A 19597-nucleotide genomic window follows, 5' to 3' on the forward strand; every position below is an offset into this window, starting at 1 on the left:
TGTCGTGTCACGTGTGGTGCACACATTGTGGACATTTGTAGGTGTAAAAAGAAAAAAAACTTTGAGTTCCTCATTCGTTCTTGTTTCATTAAAGAAAGTTCAATACTTGCAATATTTTTTGTAACCCCTCAATTATTTGTTGAACACCCTGTATTTTAAATCCAAACTTCATTTTCTTTGCCATGAAGTGAAGGCACATTTAGAGGATGTGGGGGCCTAGGGCCCCACACATTCTCGATCTCGGCCATTTTGGAGGTGATGTGATCACCACGACGCTCTTGCCTACTCCCAGGTACCCATTGACAATGCTGGGTGAGCTGCATTATGAAGGGACAAGGTCGGAAAAATTCCAACCTTTTAGATCACCTACCCCGGAAATAATAATAATGATAATCGTCTTTATTAAAGGAGGCATGTCTCAACCAACGTTATAAGAAAGTGACAAAAAGAATAAAAAATACTTGAGGATTGATGATATAGTATAACAAATACATGTCAGAAAGTGTTTTATATATTTACTACAATTCCAACATCTTATTTTAAAATTCTTCCCTTTTCAAAGCAATTTTTCCCCAGTAAATGCCTGCTGCTTTATCGCTCCCAAATTTCCCCTAATATCGGGGTTTGTGTGAACGCAGCTCTAGCTTTTTATTAGCACCGCGCCCGTCCTAGAAATTTTGATGGAATTTCCCTTTTTTCCCCCATGTGTTCAATGTTCTTCAAAAAAAATACCCATTCTAGAGGGAAAATACCCGTCATGAATCAGAGTCACAATTATTTTCAGCTGAACTGTGATGATGTATAATATGTAACGTGATACAATACTGAGTGAAAAATTTAATGAACAAGATAACTCGTTCTTGTTGAAAGATAATCTACTTTGACACGAGACGGGATGAAAATATGCTGTTCTCTAAAGAGGGAATATTTACTCATTTGATGGGAATTTCTGTTGCTCTGTTTGTCCCACACTGTTGATTACTCGGCAGCTGCAAAGATTACAATCGTACAGGAAGTTGGGTTATGTAGATGTGGGCAAGGCATTGCTGCAGGGTACAAGAAGAAGTAGGATGAATGGATTCCTTGTCTAGTTGGTGTTGTGAGGAGATAGTGGTTGTATGTGGTGGGGTTATGAGGGAAAGTATGCATCGATGATGGTAGCAAGCGAAACTATGTTCAAAAGTCTTTGTGCAATTCTCCATTTCAACTTCTTTTAAAGGTATAATTTGCTGAAAAGAAACAAATCGTTCTTCATCCATTATGCAGTGCGAAATTCGTGGAATGGTGGATATGAATGAAGCAAGTAGGAAAAGCAGCGACACGTTGCCAAAACCTGGTCGTGTTACAGAAGGTAAGTTTGTTTTTGTAACTTTTATGTTCATATTAAGGAGATCCCTGTGATTCAAACGAACGATTTGTGTGGTTTGGCGTTCGAGTGAAAAGAACTTGTTGCAAACTATTTTTTACGGTGACATGAATCGTAATGTTGGTGGGAGGGTACATACACAGTACGTCATTTTAACTTTCCAACTTAGTTGGAGAATTTGTGCTTATTATTCTCTGTAGTAGCCTTGGCAGTCAAAACAAAGGCGTCACGTCATGGATTCTTGAGCCCATGTAGGCTTTCTCGGAAAATTTGTTTACTTTGATTTGTTGAAAGTAGATCATGAAAATTCCATAGGAGGAATTTGAAAGTATTAAGTATGACGTCCGTGAACCCAACCGCATTAGCATAAGCCACAAATAACAAAACAACGGTGTTGCAATATGTATATAAACAAGAATGTAATCTACAGACATTAAGTATGTAACCTATCATTCTACTTTCATCATGTGTTTGAATTTCTCTCATTTTATTTAGGCGACTGCCGAGCCAATATCATTCCATAAATAGGTAAACACTATAAATTTTGTTAAGCGATCATGACTACCAGTATCTGAGCTTTGTTTACGAAAGCAAGCAAATATGATAACCCTGTATCAAAATGTAAACCTACTCTCAAAATATAAATTTAGAATGCACTTGCGTGGTAATAATAATGTACCCGTGCAATGAGACGCGTCTGACTACCATGCTCAAGGTCCCGGGTTCGATCCCCGGCCGGTTCAAATCCGGGAACTTTTCTAACGTTGGAAGCGGTCCCGGCGCCCACCCAGCGTCGAATAACATGGGTACCTGGGGGAAACCCTGGGGGGTAAAGGCGGTCAGGGGCGTGATGCTGATCACATCACCCCTACTCACGACCGGATCAAGAAAGTGTGGGGCGTTACCCCCACACCCCCTATACGACTTCATGGCATGGTGCTAAGCACAGGGGAACACTTTACCTTTACCTTTTTTATTGTTCTCAATGATTTGTTCTATTTGTAAGTAATTTTCACGAAGCAAATATCGGCCTGTATTAAGTAATCACCTTTCGATCTCACCACAGAATTCCTGGGTTTGAGTCCTGGCCTTGCATAGATTTTGGTAATTGTTCCGATTGTTTTATGATTTCTCCTAGCACAAAGATTAATTATTGTAGAATTTTGGAAATCATTGTCACACGAAATTTGAACCTTCCTTAAAGTAATGAGCACTGTTTGGACTCGAAAAAAGTTATTTATGTTGAAAAAACAACTTTAAAATTACCTTACGCACTTCTCATGGACAAGATATTCTCAGTCAACAAGCTACAGTAAATATCGTAGAAGTGTGGGAATGAATGTAGAAGTAAATCGGAATCTTAGTATAATGCATTTAGGGACTTTATTTTAATGCTAAGGGAACCTAACCTAACCACGAGAGCATATATTGAACAAAATCTTAAGTAATCGCTGAAACTCTGCAGTGTGTGTTAACAGACGTAAATCGAAATCGAACCATGTAAAAATTGCATTTGTAGCATGATGAAATCGCAATAAAACAAAAGGAACTTTGGCCTCGATTTACAGGTAATGGACAAAATAATATGAACATCTTGGTTTGCAAAGGCCTATATACGTCGTCGTGGAAAAGGAACAACACTCAGCAGAGATTTCAACCATCTAGTGGCGATGAAAGCAAACAGATCAGTCTATCAGAAGCTGGTGTGAGAGTTGCATACGAGCAGTCAGCTATCCGTCAAATGCAGGTATGTCCGACCTTTCAGACTTCAAAAGAGGCATGATCAGAGGAGCCCGCCTGGCTGGAGCATCTGTGACAAAAACAGCTACACTTGTTGGTGTAGCACGGAGGACAGTGTCAACTGTTCTGACAGCCTACAGACAACATGGAAAGACAACGTCCGCAAAGGAGAATAGTGGGCGAAAATCAAAGTTATCCAACAGGGATCGACGTGTGTTGAAGCGAATAGTGATTCGAAAGCACAAGACAACACTGTCCCAGATAACCGCAGAGATGAACAATCACCTCCAGGACCCTGTATCAACGAAAACCATTCAAAGGGAGCTGCATTCTGTGAACCTTCATGGCAGAGTTGCCATCCCCAAACCGTTGGTGACTCCACGTAATGCAGTGACACGATGAAGGTGCTGCCAAGAGCACAAGAATTGGACACAGCAGCAATGGGAACATGTGATATGGTCAGACGAATCGTCTTTCACATTATTTCAGACCACAGGACGTGTTTATGTGTGGAGAACTCCTGCTGAAGCATTTGATATTGACTGCTTAGTGCCTACCGTGAAACATGGTGGGGGTCTGTGATGGTTTGGGGGGGCTATATCTTGGAATGGTGTTGTCCCACTTGTCGTCCTGCGTGGGAGAATCAAAGCAGAGAAGTACTGCACCATCCTGGGTGACCACCTCCATCCCATGGTTCAGACTTTGTTTCCCGATGCATGCCCCATCTTCCAAGATGATAACGCCCCTATTCACACTGCTAGGTGCGTTGATGCATGGTTTGATGAGCACAGTGATGAGGTAGAACATCTCATCTGGTGTCCACAGTCCCCCGATCTTAACATCATTGAGCCTTTGTGGAGTATTTTGGAGGCCAAAGTGCGTAATCGGTTTCCACCTTCAATGACACTTTCGGAACTTGAGACTGTTTTGTGCGAGGAGTGGCTACGTATTCCAGTTCACACTTTACAGGACCTTTATTTGTCTATCCCACGTAGGATACAAGCTGTCATTCAGGCAAGGGGGGACCCAACCCCCTACTAATACAAGTTTTCTGCAATTGCATTGGTGTTCATATTATTTTGTCCATTACCTGTATATTGTGAATATCTCTTCATAAATTTTATGTATTCACCAGTTACCTTCATTGTTGCGATTAGCCAAAAGAGGAAGAAAAGGGGCTGTAATTAATAAAAGTATGGAGCGAATGAACAATATAGAGAATGTCTCCAATTTTGTTAATATGTGGTATACTAACTAAATTTGGCCTTCTAATCACGAATCTGGGCCCAAGTTCCTTTTGTTTTATTGCGATTTCATCATGCTACGAATGCAATTTTTACATGGTTTGATTTCGATGTATGTTTGTTCACACATACTGCAGAGGTTTAGCGATTACTTAAAGTTTTTGTTCAATATATGCTTTTGTGGTTAGGTTTGGTTCCCTGGTAACAGTTTCATACATCGGAGACACATTTCTTCATTTTTACAGAATAAACTACTTACGGAAATGAGTTTCTCTAAGGTTTCCAACGTTAGTCGAGGTATTTTCTTTCATCGTGGTATCTATTTGACCTGGAAATCAAGTCAGTGTGTCCAACCCCCCTTTTTTTTTAACTATGCTTGCCTAACCTAACCTATCCTTATCAGAATGGTTTGTGGGGCTATCTGTCAGCTACCCTGCATAATGTACAATTTGCACACGTGACAAACACGATAGTATGTATTTTTCGGTGAAGAAGGTTGGAAACACTGATCTTCGAAAACAAAAGAAGATAGATCATTCGCAAAGTAAGCGATATTGCACTATTACGTGCGTTTGGTAGTACTTAGAAAAATACATTATTTTAGTAGAAAAAGTGTTTGTTTTCGTGTGAAAAGCATAATGGCACGTTGAACTATGTTCTGCAATACACAGTTGGTAAGTATGAACCATGCGAAACACAAAATATCCTATTTTAATGTGTGTCTGATCTATGAAACCTGTACCGGTTCCCTTAGCGTAAAATAAAGTCTCTAAATGCTTTCTACTAAGGTTCCGATTTACATCTACATTCATTCCCATGCTTCTACGATATTTGCTGTCGCTTGTCGACTGAGAATATCCTGTCCATGAGAAGTGCGTAATGTAATTTTCAAGTTGTTTTTTTGTCAACATAAATAACTCCCCCCCCCCCCCCCCGAGTCCAGACAGCGCTCATTGCTTCATGTGACATTGGTTTCCATAATTCTGTGATAATTAGTCTTTGTGCTAAGAGAAATCAGAAAACAATCAGAACCGTTACCCGAATCGGTTGTTAAAATGCAGGGATCACGTCTGGAAATCGCGAAAAAAGCCGATGTAAGTGGATTTTTTTTCTTAGACCTGAATCCCATTTTTTTACGAACAAACTTTTAACTGTGCTTGCCTAACCTAACCTTACCGGAAATGGTTCGTGGGGCTGCCCGTGCATATTTTACTGATTAGAAGGACAATATTAACTAAATTCGAGATAATTTCTTACCCTAAACTTACCAGAAATGGTTCGTGGGGATATCAGTTAAATGTTTTGCCAATGAGCACATATTGTAACAAATTACAAGTTTTCGGTAAGAGTTTACGATACCGGACCCCTATCTGATGTTTGTAATATTTAACATACTCACTAATTGAGGCCTCACTCACGAAATTGAAGTTAAAATTTGGGGTCATGTCTTGAAATTGCAAAATAAGCGAAATTGAGTGGTCTGCAATCGGCACGATTGCTCATGTCCTGTAAACAGTGGGAATCAGTGTAGTTGTCCCGCTATAATAGCAAATACCGCTCTTTACCAGAAAATTTACAATACTGTACCCTTTTGGGTCATTCCATGCCAAATGAACCAAATTTAGAAAAAAATTGGTTGCAGGAACATTTAGAAGAAAATAATTTTTTGTATATAATTTGTACATGTTTCTAGATATCAAAACCAATGTTCAAGAAAATTTATTGTCTTTAGTTCTCCTGGGGCAGCCATTTTTCCAACATGGCACATGGCTTTTTTTGCTCATGTAGCACTTTTCAGAAACCTTAGTATCTCAAAAACCATTAGAGCTAGAGACCTGAAACAAAATTCATTTTGTAGCTAATGAAGTATACTTTCTATGATAATCAAGAATGCTTTGCTTAAAATTGCATCGTAAGTACGAAAATTATGGTCGAAATTGGGGTAGCAATAGTTAAAAAATTGAATTTTTAAGTCCGATTTTTTCAATGAAGGGGTTTAGTCTAACACTTGATTTTCTTTTCATGTGTAGACCTGCCTGCAGGGTGTCTGTAAATAAAGTATCAGTGCTTAGAATTGTGACAGTTTTTGGGGTTAAATATCTCAGATGGGTCCTCTTGAAAAATTCTGAAATTTGGCAGAAAGGAAGCCCTGCATGAACCTAACTCACAGTAAAAATCTAAACTTTTAGATTCAACTTATTTTGGTCAATATGAGGTAACATATGTCTCCTAATTTGTGACGTTGCAAAGTATGGTTAAACTACATCCCATACTTAGAATAATGAAGTCTTTTCTTTTTTCAATTTGGGTTAAATTAGCCTCAGAAAATATAGTAACATAAGGTTTTAATACTTGACTTACCAGAAATTGAAATTACAAAGTATGACAATTAAAAATCTGCAAAATTTCATTGGAAAAGGTTTGATTTATTAGGTACCCACGAACAGTTGGTGTGGTCAGCTCCAAAACTGAGCTTTCCCCGCATTTTTTAAATGTAGCAGTACATGCAGCTTAAGATAGGCAGTGGCATGCCCAGGAATTTCGAAAGGGAGGGGAGGGGATTACATATACTTTTTTAGTATACAGCCCTGTTTTTGCCACATTATCCTGCCTTTGACGTAATTGTTTATGGAGTACTAGGCCAAATGTATTGGGTTATGACCCACACCAACCCCTCCTTGGGCACTCCACCGAAAGTAGGCTATTTATTTTGGATGGTCAAAGCTGGTAGAATATATTATTTTTTGTTTCCTTTATTTTCCACGTTTTTTTTCCTTTTCTTCAAGAAAAGTGTATGGACAATCTCTGCTGTCATTCTTCCTCTGCCTAATGTGCTGAGAGTAGTGACTTGTGAATGTTCATTATCTGTGACTGGAAATAAAGTGTTATATAGAATTTTTAACTGGAGAGGACTGTCATAAATACTCTTTTGGTAAGGTTCCCACAGACCTAATTAACCCTAACGAACTCAGTGAAAATGATAAAACACTTCTTAGGTCAAGACTACAGGTGGGTCTCTTAGAGACAATATGCAAAAACCATTGAAAATAAATAGTTCCTTATATGGTAAAGTATGTTCTGATCTTCAGAAGTACCACTTAAAGAAAAAGTTAAGGGATTTTTTAAAATCAATTTGCATCATATGGTAAGGCAAAAAGGTGTCAACTAAGCCTTATACCAGTTAAATCAATATGTCTGGCATGTTGGAGTAAAATTTTCATATCTGGAGAAAGTGACTCACTTAAATGGCAGAATGGAAATGATGTCTTTGAGCTAACCCAAGAAAAACTAAAGGAAATGGATGAAGTCTGTTCTGTTTTGATGTATCTCTGTTTCAAAACTGAGGAGGCTGATTGCAGAAAAACAATAAAGTGCTCTTGCTCGGAAAAACTATTCACATCTTACAAGGAGTGTAAAGGAAACTGGAAAGTTGCTTTTCACAAAGTATTAGAACTAAAGAAGAGGAAGGCAAGTGTGACAATCCTTTGCATGGCCAGTACATCATACAATGGAAATTGTAAGAAGAAAAATTTAAATTATCAAAAACTAATGTTGAAAAGGTTGGAATCATCAGTTTGATTGCTACCACTTGGTCAAGAAAAAATATATGTGATGAACTGAAGGTTTCTGATAATTTACTTAGGAACTTAGTGAAAGAACAAAGAGAATGAATAGGAAGCTGGAGCTGACAGCACCAACTGGTCATGGGTACCTAATAAATCAAACCTTTTGCAATGAGATTTCGCAGATTTCCAATTATCATACCTTGTAATTTCAATTTCTGGTAAGTCAAGTATTAAAACCTTATGTTACTATATGTTCTGAGGCTAATTTAAACCAAATTTAAAAAAGAAAAAGGAAAGACTTCATTATTCAAAGTATGGAATGTAGTTTAACCTTACTCTGCAATGTCAGAAATTAGGTGACATACATTACCTCATATTGACCAAAATGAGTTGAATCTAAATATTGAGATTTTTACTGTGAGTTAGGTTCATGTGCTACGAAACTTACATTTTTTAATGTTTAAATTCCTTACCAACGTATCTATACAGGCGGGTAGCCGGAGCGAAGCCACGGAGCCCGGAATCGGCGGGAAATTTTGACAGCAATTTTCATGACATTTCTTGGGGTACAGCCATGAAAGACAGACTTCGACATACATCGATCGGTACGGGTGGTTTGAAGTTCGCATACTCACTAATTGAGCGATCAGCACGATTGCTCATTATTTACTGGAAATTTTTGTATTCGTGATTAGGAGGCCTCAATTAGTGAGTATGCGAAATATTACGAAAATCGGGTAGTGATCTGGTATTGTAAATTCACTCCAAGGTTTGTAGCACTAGCTTCCTTACTACGCAACACACCATTTTTCTAGAACAACGCTCAAACACAGTTGCCAAACTGTAATCAAAGCCCGCCTTCCACATGCTTTAGCATTCCGGCAACGAAGCAACAGTGTTGCAATGCTGTAGACAGCGCAACGAATGCCGAACATCACTTGTTCATATCAAACATTGTTCCTATGTTTCTGTATGGAGAATGATCGCAGTAATAAAAAATGTAATTTTGCAACATATGTAGACGTAAGTGTACAATTTTTACACGTCACCCCCAAATCTTAACTCCAGGTACGTTACCAGGAATGCATATTTAGTGAGTATAAGAAGTAGGAAAGAAATTGGAGACATTCTCTATAATGTACATTCATACAAAAAGTACAAATAAAAATTGAGTGCAAATATCTTCGTCCAGCAAAAGGTGTATTGCCCCAAATTCCATGTCCAGCATACATGTTATTCATGGTCCAGCTGCAGACTGCTGGATTCTGATATGCATACAGCTAATCTACATCATGTGAATTTGTTATGGATTAAGGCATATTTCTTGCAGAATAACTTCCATCCTACATAATTTCATGTACAGTGGCATGCACAAGAATTGCTCAGCAAATTGTCCACGACTAATTTAATTTTCCCCTGGCACTCTACGTGTTTATAAGATCTTCATGTACAGATTTGTCATTATCAAGATTGCAGCATAGTACGTAGATGTGAAAGAAGGTATTTTTATCAGTTCAGGCTCACAAAGGACTAAAATTTCCAATAATGAAAGTTTGTAATGACTATTGAGAAGATTAAAGTGAAATATCTAGTAAAGTGTTAAATTATATAGAAAAGAAAGGGATAAGTGAATAGACTTCAGTCACAATATTATATATATATTTGTACAGTACAAAGAAGTTAGGTTATTGTGTGTGTAAATGAAAGTCATTTATTGGGTAACATTATCGTATGAGGGAAACGGATTCCTTCAAATTTACAGGAGAAAGTACTTACGGAAATCATTTTCTTTAGCATTGTGGAAGTTCCTGAATGTAGATTTGATCCATTTTAATGTGAATGCGTGTTGTTTTGTGCGAAAATCTCTGTCCGACATGCTGTTTCTGCTCCCGCCATTTGCTTTCTGCACGAGAGTGCAATGTTCTGTGTGTTAAGATGATGCAACCCCATAGCCAGTGATTCAGCCTCGCCGTGTTTTCACTAGAACATGGCATGTCGAGTATTTTTTTTTTTAACTATGCTTGCCTAACTTAACCTAACCTTACGGAAAATGGTTTTTGGGGCTAACGTCAATGGTTTGCAACGTATTAGTATAATTTCAAATCCGGGCACGAGAGTAGATATTTTCCGGTGAACGAGGCTGCATAAATCGACAAAACACTCTCAGAACGCCCCCTAAACCAGTACGCTATCACGGCCATAATGTGTTACAGATTCGAAACAACAAGTAACAGTAAGTACTCGTAAATCTAAGAAATAGACATTGATATGCATTATTTCACTTTAGGAAATGTTCCAGATTCGAAAATAACACGTTAGCAATGTAAAGAAGTCCGAAATATATGATTCGTAGCTGTTTCCCTCATACGATAATAGTACCATTTATTGTTTTTGCTGAAAGAAAGTAGTAAGAGATATTACAAGGGGACTGTGTAAAGGGCAGTTATGAACTGTAATGGCATTAAAAGATACAGAGAACTAGTATTTGTTAACAGTTTGTTAAATCTTGAATATATTGTTCATATGTTACAGTTTTGCTTATAATTTCTTTCAAATTAACAAGTCATCTCCTCAAATAAATACTGTGTAAAGCTGGCAGCAAATTGAAAAGAAATGTTACTTACATGTTTTGTACTTAACTGTAGTTGTTAAGGCCATAATATGATATTTCTAACATGATTACTAATTGATTTTCAGTATGTCGTGAATGGCTAGTACATGAAGATGGAGCCTTGGCATACAGGCTACAGAATGAAGAAAGTAAGTGTTTGTCCATGTTGTTTAATTTGTTTTATGCTTGCTCTGTGTTGTGGCCTGCATGGTAGAAGTCAATTTGAATTGTGTTGTTGGCATAATAATATCGTTAAGGATGTTGTGTATGTGCCCACCTACCTATCTAATTACAGAACTTTTTTAAAATGCATTTTCTTATTACTTACAGGTCTATGATTGTCATCTTTTCACACTAAATTTGGCTTATTATTTTCTCACACTAAAATTCTAAAATCTACCAATACAGATGCATCAGTTCAGTTCTAGTTTCAGCCTTTGGGATTGGAGTCTGCCACAGGATCAGACAATTAAAGTGTGGAAGTTAATTCACAGATTAATATTACGTGGGTTGGAGATTTAACATTTATTTACGTCTGTGAAACTTTTACAGCCCTGGCATTGTGTACATCATGTTGCCAGCAATGTGGAAATCATAGTATAAATGTAGCAGTGCCTGTTCTGTTGCAATCATGTGGTATATTGCCCGAAGAATCTCTGGAATGGTTTGGAAGCGATTGCCATGAAGTGGTTCCTTCATCTTAGGGACCAAATCAAAGTCACAGAGGCTGGTAGAGCACCTGCCAGCCCCACTGAGCTAACACAGCTACGTGTGCCCATGCATTGTCCTCCAATATGATGAGCGAATTCAGTAGAAAGTCACCTCTTCTTTCGCTACGCAGGTTATTTTCCAAAAATGAACAGTAGTATTGTGCATTGACGGTCTGTCCTTGAGGTATGGTATGTATTAACACCATCACAGTCGTACACGAGAAGCACCATAACTTTCACATTGGTGGTGGTCTGACTACACAACTTTAGACCGCCAGTTCCAATGATACTCTATTTCTCTCGTCACTGTGCATGTGTCGGAAGGAAGAGTCCATTTACTGGGAAATAGGTTAGGTGTCAACTAACATGCGGTATAAGCGAGATGCACTGGTTCAGTTTCATGCTGTATAAACGGCAATGTTGCCACTATTAAATCTCCAACCCACATATCATCTAGTGCTATTTTGTGGATCAAATAACATCTGCATCATAATTGTAGGTGGTGGTTAATACGAGAACATGACAGTCTCATTTCTTAAGGGAGATGTACTATTTTATGTACACAGGTACTTACATAAAGTGCATTATTTGTTTTCATTTGGCATACTTATTTTCCCCCATTCAGTCAAGCAACACTATTCTGGAAACAAATTCAGGAATGCCACAGTGAGGGAAGATTTCCCGAAGGCGAAGGATGAACAGCGAAAAGAGGAGGAGGAAGCTGCCACCATGCACGCTCTGTATGAAAAGATGGTTCGCGAACAGTAAGTTTCTTTTGTGGTAGTTCACGTTAAAGATTTTGCCTTAATCTTGCACTCTAGTCATTGTCCTGAATGGCGAAAGAATATTGAGAAGTAGAAATGCACTCTTTGTTTTTGTAGAATATTGTGTCGCTAATATTCATTTATTGAGCAGCAAGGTTATTTATTTGACTCATTTGTGTGTTTGCCTTTACTATGTATAAACTAGTGATTGAACGGATATGCTGATGTCTGAAGAGTAACAATAGAGAATTTACCAATGACAGGATATCCATTGAAATTGCAAATGTTCCTTTAAGAACATAAGCAGCAGAACGCCCAGTCTTTGTGGGAAAACGCTATGTTTTTAGACCACTTTGGAAAGTGTTAATTATTCATAGTTGAAACCTCAAGTACAAGTAATGTGTGACAATTGAGATATATAAGGATATATAACAGAGGAATATTTCAAGTGTGTCCTTCCCATATTAAAAATAAAGATCATACTTTTTTTCCTTTGTAGTAATTTTTAAGCAAAAAAAATGCAATCTGTAAGTCTGCCTTGGTTTCACCTGAGTTTTATTTTCCCCTGTTTTACTTGTGTGGAATTGTAATTGTATTTGGTTTCTTAAATGTACATACTAGATCTCCTGTATTCTGTGTGTGCCTTATAAGGTAATATGCAGCTCCGTGTTGTCAACGTCATCAGTGTTTCAAACAACAATAATGTTTTTTTTAAGATTAGGCACACACACAGGAGATGTACGAGGGGGTATCAAACAGTTCGTGCAATCACCTGGAAAGAAAACAACTTTGGACAACCCTCGTGTCAAAGTGGCATCCTTTGAGTGGACGCTTCATTTTTTCGGAAAGAAGTAGAAGTCACTCGGTGCCAAGTCCGGGGAATATGGAGGGTGGGGCAAAATTTTGTATCCTAATTGAACTGTTTTTGAAATGGATGCATGGGCAGAATGGGCTGGTGCGTTGTCTGCCAATAGCAGCACTCCTTTTGTGAGCTTTCCTTTCCTTTTCACTTTCAATTCTTCATGTAACCGAGCTAGGAGATCACAATAATAGTCACTTGTGATTGTGGGACCCTGTGGCAGGTAGTCCGTCAGGATGACTCCCTCACAGTCCAAGAAAATGGACAGCATCACCTTATTAGCTGACCTTTACACTCTTGCCTTTTTGGGGGGCGGTGAGGAGCTGCGTTTCTTGTTTTCTGGGTCATAAAGGTAGATCCAGCTTTCGTCCATTGTAACCAGTCTGCTGAAAAAGTCCTCTTCATCCAGCTCACAGCGGCCAACATCTCTAGTGCTGCTTCCTCTTCTGGAAAGGGGTAAGCAATCGTGGTGGCACCCACCATGCTGACACTTTATAAAGGTGCAGCTGGTGATGGATGATATTCCAGATGGATCCATAACTAACACCGATTACAACCATCACACTTTAAATGGTGATCCTCATTATCATCTTCTCCACTTTCGTCATCAATGTGGCATCATTTGTGAAGGACGGTCTCGCTGTCCTTGGAGCATCGGAAATTACCATGTGACCAGTTTGGAACTACAGTTTCCACTTGGAAACCATCTCATAGGATGGACTTTCCTCCCCGTACACTGCTTTCATCTCATCGTGAATTTGCTTCGCTGCTTTCCCCTGGAGATGCAGGAATTTGATTGCTCTCCGTGCCTCAATTTTGTCAATCATGACACCTTCCTTTATTCACCTGTTAAAAAAGGATAGCAATAAACGTCCAAAATAGACATAAATTTGTGTGCTTAACCTAGAAGGGCCATTGTACAATGCACATATCTGAGGGGGTGTCTAGTTTGTCTCCTTCCAGGAGATTGCACGAGCTTTTTGAATACCCCTTGTACTCGTAGAATTTTTCAGCGAAAAATGCAGGACTTGAACACTGGTCTCTCTCACATTGCTCTACCACTGAGCCACCGAGGTGGCCTGGCCTCGCCTGATTTTTCTCCATCGCTGTTTTACCTGCGTGGAATCGTCTCTGTCAGCACTACTGCAACGGGATCTGTTGCCTTTGAAACAATGTAGACGTCGACGTTGCCTGCATCCTCCCAGCGTAGAGATGTTATTTCTTTAAATTAGGCACACAAAGGAGAGTACTGCATTTTTTACTGATAAAATTCTACGAGTACATGAAATTTCTGCATGGTACATGTGTGTGCGAAATTACAACCTACTTTTCTTGCTGTTTGACTCCAATACAAAGTCTGCTTTGTGTAGATTTATTTTCAATATGTAAGGTATATAGCGGAAAATAAATGTTCCTCATTTCTTTATGTGGGTTAACTGCTTCTTGTGTTTGTGCAGGGAACAGATCGATGCTCACCTAGCCCAGAAAATTGCAGAGAAACTGGACAGAGAGGAGATCGAAAAGAAACGAGCAGCCGAGGAAAAAGACTGTGAAATTGCCCTTGAACTGCAGGTACGTAAATGGATTGGATTCACTATGATTAGGATTTACCCAGTTTTATAAGCATACTAATTAGTGTAATGTGTTGCATAGTCGGAGGCCTTGGATTTGAATACAAGACTGATCATTTATTCTTTGCCCTTGCTCACAATGTTGTTAAAAATAAAAAATAAATTTCCTGACCAAAGCAGTCTTTATTATACAGGGTGATTCAGAAGTTGCCATACATAGCCAGGGTTCGCCTGAAAAAAGCTGCTGGGTTTTTTCATTAACTTTGGTATTTCAATGATTTCTGAAATGAAGGAACGTCAATATAGGAGTATACTAATGAAGATTGCATTTTTGATTCTTAGAATGCGATCACGATTGTCATTATAACTCGAGATTAATTTTGCTATCTATAATGCACAACACTTCTAATATTCACACTAGCGTGAATTGTTAAATCGTAAGAGAATAAAGGATAGAAAATAAACATCCCAACTGAGTTGAGTGCTGGGTAGGGGTAACTTCACCATGTTGCGGTGGATGACCAGTTGAGAAGTAGCATCTTTGTTTGCTGCAGTGGACTGAAACAAATAACTTCCCCAGTGTTGCCAACCTTTGTACACGATAAGACCATACGTACATGGCATACGGACCGTATTATTGTCTCCAGGTCCGTACGCTAAGTTTAAGAATTTTTTAGGGAAATATCCCACATACACACACGCATGCACGCAATAGTTTTCTAGGTTGGTTGTACATGTTAGCATTAAATTAATGGCTTTTATGCTAGTTAATCGCAAATGAAACATGTCATATGATCCAAAATGTTGACAAACTGCATCTAGAACTTTTTTTTAAAAAAATACAAATTCTACATTTTACGCTTGCCGAATTGATAGCATCCGAACACAACAATTCTGGAATATCTTCCCAGGATTTCCCGTATTTCTGCTGTCTCGCTGCATTTGTTGTTCTTACCTTTCTGGAAGATGACGGGCGAGAATCACTGTCCTATGAATCTGAACCCATTTGTACTAGTACAAAATACACACGAGAAAGCAAGATTCTCAGGACAGTACACAATAACTGTCTTTTCTTTAGGAGGAACAAATGTTACGGAATGCCCGAAACACAAGCTTTTCGGCCCCCACAGTTGAGCGGGAAAAAAAAAACAAATTTCTTTGGGGACAGAAGGGGGAAGTCTTTTGTTCTATGTCGATTGGATTGTTGACGTTCATGTTTACACTCCGTGCGGCAAAGCCTTTGAATGTTTTGAAGTCCTGACAATGCCTCGTTCTGACAAGATTGATTATTATTGATTAAAATGCTGTTTTAAGTCCACTTTATGTACAGATAGGCTAATAGGGACTGGACCTACATTTTAAAGTGGGTTCCGAACCACTACGTGCCTCCACTGGGTATCGAACCCGGGACCTCTTTATTACAAGGTGACGCTACCACTGTGCCTTCGGAGAGGCCCTTTCTTGATAAGAGTTAAGGATACCATACGTAATGTTTTGACCGGGGCAGTCCTGGTTTCAGAGTCGTGTCTCGGTCGTCCTGTCGGTATTATTTAAAAGCACTATTTGTCCCGTTTTTTTAAGTCTAGGAGTTAGCTTGAAAACCAAGTATAAATTTGAAACATTTCCTGTACTGTGACATTTCGCACTAAAAAAAAAAGAGTTGTATTATTTTGTGGGTGTTCCGTTATTCATATAGCAGTGCATACGTATGGCCAAGAAGCGAACATGCAGTTTCAATATGGATTTGCAACAATAATGTAAATTAATGCATCTTGAAACAAACTCCAAAGACATATCTTGCTTTGTGTCAGATTTTTTGGGGAGTTTTATGAACGGACGGTGAAGTATAAAGCTGTTCTCATTCACTGCTCCACGTTCTGACATTTCTCAACTTCAGTATAGCGCAAACATAAAATGCTGGTCAGAAGGGTCCTGTTATACCGGGATTATAATTCTTTTGACAACAGGAGATCATATTTCATTTTATTGTATGTATCATTTATGAGATTCTTACTTTAATAAATAATAATAATACGTTACAATACATAAATGATAGTAACAATAACTTTATAATTAGACCTAACCAAATTTTCAAGAGGGCTTAAACTGACCTCATGAAATTTCCGTACATGTACAGTTAGCAATGCTGCTCGGGCACGGTGAAATTTCGTCTGCTCCATTCTAACATTTTGAAACAACAGAGTTGAAGAAAAGTGTAGTGTAGGGAAAGGGAGTTGAGTAGCAAAAGTTGAGCTACAAGTGCATCCACTGTGGTAGCGTCCCAACAGTTGCGGAACTGTTGTGCCGATTAGATACGGCCATAATGAAGGTTTACCAGTTGGTTGTGGTCTGCTAGTTTGGTGTGCCGGGCGGCGAAGTGCAGTGGGTAGGTTGAGCGGCAATTACAAATGTGAATTATATTACATGTATTCACATTTTATTTATAAAAGCTCGACAATACCCAATTAAACCTGAACCAGATGGGTTTTTTATTTTTTATTTTTAAACTTTTTTTTTCAAACCAGCACATAACACACTCACTGTTCTTTTCTCTCAGGTAAAGTAAAACGCATTGACGTCCAGTTAGTTTTAGGTAACTAATGTTGACATGTGCATCCACAACCCTGTATAATAAAACACTATAAACGTAATATTTCCACTCTCAAACAGTCTTTTCTTCAGACAAACATTCAAACTAAATAAATAAAATAAAAAAAATCTGAAACGTTATTTGCATAGACTGCTATGACCATCATTTTCAGTGTTGTTTCAAATCATGGAAACAAGGCTTAACAGTGTTAACAATGTTGCTGTTAAATTTTATGGATAGAATAGTGATGCGATTTATTATAAATAAAGGGAGAATTCATGTTTGGAGATTAAAAGATGAGGTGAAGCAACGCGTTCCCAATTGTATGGTGGCAAGGGCCACTGAAATTAATAGAACCAATAAAAGTAAGTCTCGCAGATAAAGTTAGTATTTCGCTTACATGTATTTATAAAGGGGGAAATTGGAAATGCTAAATTGGACATAACTAAAATGGAATCCTGAAGGTTTTCTGTATACCTAATAAATCATATCAAGTTACTACCAGGGATCGACGTTATCGGAAATTTGATATCACAATATATCGTCAAGAAAATATAGTCACAGACGATACGATATGATATTTTTTGTATATCGTGATATTGCCAATATATCATCTCCACGATACACAGAGTGAACCAAAAGTAGATGGAAAAGGGTTATACTACAGGGTGTCTAACTCGTAAGGGGCCCCGGAAAAAGTGTTATAAAAATCTTAATAAAAGTGGATATGAAACCAAATTTGTACATGACATACCTTTATGGTTGAGAAATGAAGGTACCCCACCTGTATACATGGTTCAACACGTTGCTTCCAGAGTATTCAGCATGACTGCCTGGATTTACATGAGAATATCTGCCGTGAAATACAGGCAGTCACGCTGATACTCTGGCAGCAACATTCACGAACATGCAGCGCCGTGTTGAACTGTGTATACAGGTGGGGGAAGGTCACTTCCAGCACTTCTTGTAATGTACCTTCATTTCTCAACCATAAAGGTATGTCATGTACAAATTTGGTTTCATATCCTCATTTATTAAGATTTTTATAAGACTTTTTCCGGGGCCCCTTACGAGTGGGACACTCTGTATAACAATGGTGTTCTTTATAACTATTATTATAACTATGATGTTTGTGTTATAATATATTAAACTAAGGTTATTTAAATTGAATCTTTTTTTTCTATATATAATTGTATATGTAATCTCAAATAAATGTTATCATTGACTGTCCACCTACTTTTGGTTCACTCTGCATATCGCCAAATATTGTGATGATATATCGCCCAACATTAGTTACTTCGAATATGTGAGAGCCAAGTTATATTATTATTTTAGTCTGTAGCAGCAAAAGCACTTCCATTGGTCAGTTCATTCCGTTCATAATTATATTTTACTTGCAGCCGTTAACAGGTTTTTATTGTTTTCTCGTTCAGATTGTCCGAAATGGAGATAGTTGTTCCGATCACGAATCAGAACAGAGTGAGGTGAGATATATAAAAAAAGTTTTGTAATGAAATTATGTCCTTTATGTATAGAGATAGTCTATGCTCTGCCTATGAAACAGTATATGTAGCGTGAATGTCTTAATTGTTGGCCTGAATGTAATTACCATTTGTGGTAAGTATGCAAGGGGAATTGCATGTTAAGCTTAGCAAAGGCTTGCAGATGTTAAGATTGAGTAATAAAAAATGGTGTTTGCTTAATTAGCTTTTTATGTGTATGAAGCCTGTGTTTTTTTCATTGCAAATTATTGTTAATTTGTTCACAATATGTATTATTAATTATAAGGTATGTTATTTTTTAATCTTACAGCATTCTTTTATGTGGTTTGGCATGGGCCGGACGATATTAAGTTGATTGCTTGTGACTTCCTGCATTTTGAACTGTTGTGTGTTTACTTGTTGGTTTTGTTAACATAAAACTAATTGTTTGAATGGAGCGGAGCGCATGGAATATAAGTGGAAATATATGTATTTCCAGCCATATTGAATTTTCTTAAGAATGTCTTGCATATATGAGCTAGGTGAAAATGTTACTCTTTCATATGTGCCCTTCTCCATACAATTATCACGAACTCTGGTGGAATAAGGACTGTTATAGCTAGTGGAATATACTTACGTTACATATATGATCAAGATACCAGGATCAAAAGTAGTACATAAAATGGCATTTTGATGTTAAAAATGTGACTAAATGCCTGTAAATAAGAAACCCGTATAGATACAACAAATTTTTACTTTACATCTGAAAGGTACAACTGTCATCTATTTTTCAACATTGTCGCCGTGTAAATTCAAGCACTTGTCATGGCATTTCACGAACTTACCAATCCCTTCTGCATAAAACTTGGCTGCCTGGGAATTCAACCAACCTGTCAAAGCACTTTGAAGATCCTCATCATTAGCGAAGTGCTGTGCTCCAAGCCAAGCACAGAACTTCCGGTAGACTAATTGTCCAGTGACAACCTTGTACAAAACAGTCCGAGAAATGTTTGGAAAGTTTTCAGAAAGTTCCGAGATTGTGAATTGACAGTTCTCGCGAACTTTGTCGTCAATTTTCTTGAAGAGATCATCACT

The 19597-nt window shown here is 38.0% G+C and overlaps 1 protein-coding gene across 2 annotated transcripts in view; it reads left to right on the forward strand.

Annotated features, from left to right (window-relative positions):
* The first annotated feature begins 1015 nt into the window (after positions 1-1015).
* Positions 1016-19597, forward strand: part of LOC145996148 (uncharacterized) — a 46955-nt gene continuing 28373 nt past the window's right edge. The window contains exons 1-5 of one of the 2 annotated variants that reach the window (XM_083132488.1): positions 1016-1351; positions 10614-10676; positions 11863-12001; positions 14318-14432; positions 18455-18505. In XM_083132488.1, the coding sequence (XP_082988614.1) occupies positions 1261-1351; positions 10614-10676; positions 11863-12001; positions 14318-14432; positions 18455-18505 (459 nt within the window). In that variant the 5' untranslated portion in view covers positions 1016-1260. The remainder of the gene's footprint in view (positions 1352-10613; positions 10677-11862; positions 12002-14317; positions 14433-18454; positions 18506-19597) is intronic. The other variant, XM_083132489.1, reaches the window with a different exon arrangement.

The sequence above is a fragment of the Lepisma saccharinum genome, chromosome 12, assembly GCF_977018435.1.
Source record: "Lepisma saccharinum chromosome 12, izLepSacc3.1, whole genome shotgun sequence".
Taxonomy (NCBI): domain Eukaryota; kingdom Metazoa; phylum Arthropoda; class Insecta; order Zygentoma; family Lepismatidae; genus Lepisma; species Lepisma saccharinum.